The sequence below is a fragment of the Theobroma umbraticum genome, unplaced genomic scaffold (genome assembly GCF_002168275.2).
Source record: "Theobroma umbraticum cultivar Fairchild unplaced genomic scaffold, ASM216827v3 scaffold_56.0, whole genome shotgun sequence".
In the NCBI taxonomy this organism is placed as follows: domain Eukaryota; kingdom Viridiplantae; phylum Streptophyta; class Magnoliopsida; order Malvales; family Malvaceae; genus Theobroma; species Theobroma umbraticum.
Genome location: NW_018397256.1, coordinates 2,707,994 through 2,713,682, shown reverse-complemented (window position 1 = coordinate 2,713,682; position 5,689 = coordinate 2,707,994). Strand labels below are relative to the sequence as shown.

Sequence of the window (5,689 nt, the reverse complement as noted above, 5' to 3'; positions counted from 1 at the left end):
TAGCCATTGTCTAGTTATGAGTTGAAGCTTGTAAATTCTCCCTCTAAAGTCTTTGAAAAGTTTTCTCAGTTCTCGGATCAAAAAGAAAAATTTCCAAATTTCTAACTCTTCGCATACAATGACTAAGAGTAGCTGAAAATAAAGAAAAAGAAAGTTTGAATTATGAATAAAATTGCTTGGTATTAATATTAACAAAAATTAGTAAAACAATCCTCGAGAACATTGCCAAACACTTGTTGTTGAATTTATCACGCAAGTGCAGTATTGCTAACATGTAATTTAATGAAGTGTAAAGTATCGTTCCTATAAGGATTTTTTATAAAAATTTTGCTAAATACTAAAATTAACACAATTTAACCTTATCCAAACGCACAACTTAAATTTAAGGAATAATATAAAGAAACTAAACTAGAAAAAAGAATAACAATTAAAACTTGCTTCTTTATATGATTGATTTTTCCTTTTTGCATTTTTTTGAAACACCATTTCAACATTTTTATCATATTTCCTTTCCATTCTTCTCACACTTTGCTTTCTCCCATACTCTACCTCCGTCGCTAGTAAACTTTTGCCATCAACCTATCGCCTATACCCTTTTTGGATAGCTTCTTCTAATTCCTCTCGATTTTGGTAGCTCACAAAAGCAAAACTTAATATCCTTTCTCTTATCAACCATTCTAAGCCTAGGTATGAATACATCCAACATCCTACCATAGCCTTCAAAGATTGACTTTAAAACCGACCATGGCACCTTTCCACTGATATTGTCCACAAATATTAGTACGGTTGTTCCGCCTTTCTCTAGGTCTACTACCTCTTCTTTCAACCCTTCCTCACCAAAATCCCTAGTCACTCTCACATTCTCCTTCCCTTTCTCTCTCTAGTTTTCTTTTCCATCTTTTTCCATGAATCATAGGTGAGACATGACCTTTCTTTTTTAATATATATTATAACTTATAAATTTTAAAATTTGTAGGCATGAATTCTAGTTCATTCAAGATATTATTAAACTTTATCATTTATCATTCATATCCATTATCTTAAGAATGCCCCATTGCCTTATGAGTTCACTTCCTAAGCTAAGCATTTTACAAAGTCATCTCGGTTGATTACTAACCTAATTCACAACCAAATTTTTTTTATAAGTGTGGTGACATTGGCATCAACCAAAATATAATTATGTTTTTCAAAAGCATTTTCAATAAAAGAATGAATGGAAGTACATACCCGATCCATGGTAAATCAACCACTCACCATAATTTCAAGAAAAGCCTCTTAGACAACACTCATAAAAAATGTGTAAATCAAACCTTCAAGTTGATCTTTTGTTCTTTGACTCAATCGAGCTATCCAACCAAAAGGTTGTAAAGAATCTCCAACTTTTCTTCATCTTTTGGGTGTGCTTCTTCTTCTGCAAACTCATTTCTTTTCTTTGGTGCCATAATTTCCCAAGATGTCTCATTAGGTGTGCCAATGCCGCTGAGATGAATGTTGTGAATAAAATAGCAATCTGACTTTAATCAAACAATCAAAGGTTCTCACCCCGTTAGTTACAATAGGGATAGAGATAGGGAGGAAAAACTTTTTAGGCTGAAATTAAAAATGTTGAAAAAATAAACAACTACTTAGAGAATTAAGCAATGCTTTAAACTATAGTGAGTGTCGAGAAGTAAAAGAATACAAGGAAATTAAAAATAAACTGATTTCGTTTTGGTGTGGACCTTTTTTACTTTTTCGTTTAAGTTGATGACTTCTTTCAAACCTGCCACTTAAACCTCTGTAATTGCAAGATTACTGAAAATTGTATCTTTCCTACAACTTCCTTGCATAACTGCGGTACCTAAGTTTGAAACTTCATCAGCATATGTAACTGCCAACATTGATTCTAAAACTGATCTATTACATACTTAAAAAGAAATCTCTTTGGGGCTTCCTCATTTTGCCACATCTCAACTTAGAAATTGGCCATGTTTCAAGTTGGCTTCTCCATGTTTTGACAGGTGAAGTCTTGAAGAGGGAGTTAGGGATTAGATTGGGGGCTAACATGTGATGGGTTAGGGTTAGAGGGGTTTTATAGTTGAAGTGTAGAGGCTAGAAAGAGTAGGGATAAAGTGGAAAGAAAAAGAAGAATAAGAAAAAAAAATTGGGTGTAAAATTTAGATTTGATAAAAAAAGAATGGGTAAAGAAAAGGGTAAAACAAAGGGGTGAAGATCAATACGTATATGAGAGAAAGACAAGTCTTGGTTGAGAAGGAGATATGAGAGGAAAAAATAGAAAAAAAAAACAAAAGGAAAAATTGGGAAAAAAGAATGGGTGGTTTTTTTAATTTAATTTTTAATTGAGAAAATATGGAGATTCAATTATTTGTAGTTTTTCTCTCTTTTTTCTGTTATTATTTTTTTAATGTTTAATTTTTTTACTGATTACATTTATAATTTTATTTTTTTACAACTTTTTTTATTCCAATGTAAAAAAATAACAAAAAAACTTAACAATGCATTATATAGACCTGTTACTGATAGTATTGCCTATACATGATAGCATTGTGAAAGATCAAATAAGTTCAAGCTTGATAAATAAGTTCATTTTAAATAAATTTAATACGTCATCACAATATCTTTTAACTTTTAAAAATTTATCTTTACACATTACAATGTAATTTGTAAATGATATTTTAGTTATTTTTATTTTTAATAATTATTTTTATTAATATAAATTAATTTCATACTTTAGACATATAAAAAAAAATTATACCCAATGCACAGCATAGGCTATACTCTAGTGGACTTAAAGTGCAGCCTTACGTTCAACTATGAACAAACCCATAAATCCAAGCTTTTGTTATTGGGCCCCCGTGACACTACACAGGTGAAGCCTCCCAACTGGGCCTATATTTCGACACCTGTGGCGCACCCCTAACTAAACTGGAGGAGAACATTGGATTTGTGTTTGTCCCACCAAGACTGCTAGTGTTATGAGTACATGGAATCTCTAACTGTGAAATGGAAACACTCTCTAGTCTACCTCACCTTCATCTACGCCATCCTCTACCTTCTCCACACCAATTTGCGCCTCGACAACCGCCCTATTCGCCTCAAGAAATGGCCCCATCTTCCTCTCAGGTTCCGCCACGACGGCACTTTCAAGATCCTTCAGGTCGCTGATATGCATTTCGGAACCGGAATCCTCACTAGCTGCAGAGACGTGCTGCCCTCTGAGTTCCCTTACTGTTCCGATCTTAACACCACCCGATTTCTTTAGGCCTTGATTCAACTTGAAAACCAGATTTCATCGCATTTACCGGTATCTTTTTATTTATTCAATGCCTTACTTTGTTTTCGGTTGACTTTGTAATTCTTTAGCAAAAAGCTTCTTGTTAGTACTATTAATTATTCAAACCCAGACTTACGTGAAAAGGAAGAAGAAAAGATTGATCCTTGAGTGATAGATTATGGTTCATTGCTGCCTAAAAGTTTGGAATTGCAATTTAATTTCCCAGACAAGTCAGTTTGTTTTACAAAATTAGAGTCTAACAACTCCAATGACGTAATCTTAATCTGGGATCCTACAATCCACTGTCTTTACTTGATAGATGGAACTTGTTCTATGGTGAAACTGAAAATTGGCAGTGTCCACCATTGGCGTTAATGGCATGCTGATGAGCAGAGGTAAGTTCTAAAACATCGGTTTTCAGTACCAGGAATGTGTTTGAGACATGAGCTTTTTACACGGAGCGTTTGACTTGATATGGGGATCTGCAAGGGTAGCACACTGTTGATTCTACGGTTTGAAGGTTGTTCATTGTTACGTCTGTGGCTTTGTTAATTCAGTGGTGTATCAAGTTATGCAGAAGCTTACTGGTTTGAAATGAGTAGGATGTCTTCATAATTATTATGTCTGAAATGGAAGTTAAAAGTAAAGTAATAACCATGATGCTTGTGTCATATGTGTTTTTAGTACTTGGGAGAAACCAAAATCTGATGAAAGTGAAGATTATTTGTTGAGGAACATATTCTTACCTATTTTTCTTCAAATAGGTAAGATCACTGACCACCTGGTCACATACTTCAAACAATTTAAGTTGCTTCCTCATACTCATTGAATCTTTGGTTATTTAAACATGCTCATTGTACCAAGCGGCCTTAGTTGATGCTAAAACAATTCGTGCACTTTATGACTCTCTATCACTCATGTCACTCTCTGAGAGTCTACTTTGGATTCTTTAAACCAGGAGACAACATATTTGGTCCAAGCACTACTGATGCTGCTGAATCTCTGCTAGGAGCCTTTGGTCCGGTCATGGAATCTGGACTTCCATGGGCAGCTGTCTTAGGAAACCATGACCAAGAATCTACAATGACTCGTGAAGAACTGATGTCTTTCATCTCTCTATTGGATTATTCAGTCTCACAAACCAATCCACCTTCTATAGATATTGATGGCTTTGGAAATTATAACCTCAGTGTCTATGGTGCTCCAGGTTCCCATTTGGCAAACAGTAGCATCCTCAACCTCTTCTTTCTTGACAGTGGAGACCGGGAGACTGTTCAAGGAGTTCGAACTTATGGATGGATTAAGGAATCTCAACTTCATTGGCTTCGCAGTGTTTCACAGGGACTTCAGGTAGCACAAATCTAGCAATGCTTATGAAACAAATGAATGATTATGATCTTCGGTGCCCATTTACTTCATTCTCATTTAATGTGGTGTATTTCGAATTATTTATGTTCACGCTGTTGAAAAACATCTTTGGTATGTTTTCTGAATAATTGGAGAGTGACCTTTTCTTTCCTTGGCCGAAAAGAACTGGATAAAGAGAAAAATGGGCAACCTTGTTTCTTTTGTAATTTCTTCTTTTTCAATTATAATTAAAGTGATAACATACCTTTAGAATCCTGCTGTATCTTTCCAATGCCAAACACATTTAGCCATTAGAAATGATAACTTCCCTTTAAAATCATAATGAATCATTCCAAAACCAAATATTTTACCCATTATTGTCTTTTCTGGAACTCTATCATATGGATCTGTATTCAATTATTAGTCCTGACTGCCATTATTTGTCATGTTCTTACATTTCCCTCCAAGGAGGTTTATTAGATTTAGATCCAATAACATGCTGCAGGTGACATACTAACAGGGACAAAATCAGGAGTTCAATTACATAACAGAAAATCTGCCTGTAGCTACATCACCAGCACTGGCATTTTTCCATATTCCAATTCCGGAGGTCCGGCAGTTATACTACCAAAAGATTATAGGCCAGTTTCGGGAGGGTGTGGCTTGTTCATCAGTGAACTCAGGGGTCTTAAAGACTTTGGTCTCCATCAAAGATGTGAAGGCTGTGTTCTTAGGCCATGATCATGCGAATGACTTTTGTGGAAATTTAGAGGGAATATGGTTTTGTTATGGTGGAGGCTTTGGGTACCATGGCTATGGAAGGGCTGGCTTGCCAAGGAGAGCAAGGATCATCTTAGCAGAACTTAGGAAGGGCAATATGGCATGGATGGGAGTGGAGAGGATTAAGACATGGAAGCGTCTTGATGATGAGAATCTGAGCAAGATTGATGAGCAAGTCCTGTGGGAGTTTCAGCCATCTAGATGATTTTCTTTCCAAGTATCAAGGTACTTTGTAATCTGTATCTGAATCATGTTGTATATCCTCTGTGTTAGTTTTTTTTTTTTTTT

At 35.2% G+C, this 5,689-nt stretch overlaps 1 protein-coding gene across 1 annotated transcript; it reads left to right on the top strand.

Moving 5' to 3' along the window:
- Positions 1 to 2,938: 2,938 nt before the first annotated feature.
- Positions 2,939 to 5,683, top strand: PAP28 (purple acid phosphatase 28). The gene is given in 4 exon segments (XM_021420561.1): positions 2,939 to 3,278; positions 3,281 to 3,304; positions 4,233 to 4,624; positions 5,142 to 5,683. Coding segments are annotated over 4 exon segments (1,176 nt in total). The 5' UTR covers positions 2,939 to 2,983; the 3' UTR covers positions 5,607 to 5,683.
- The last annotated feature ends 6 nt before the right edge of the window (positions 5,684 to 5,689 follow it).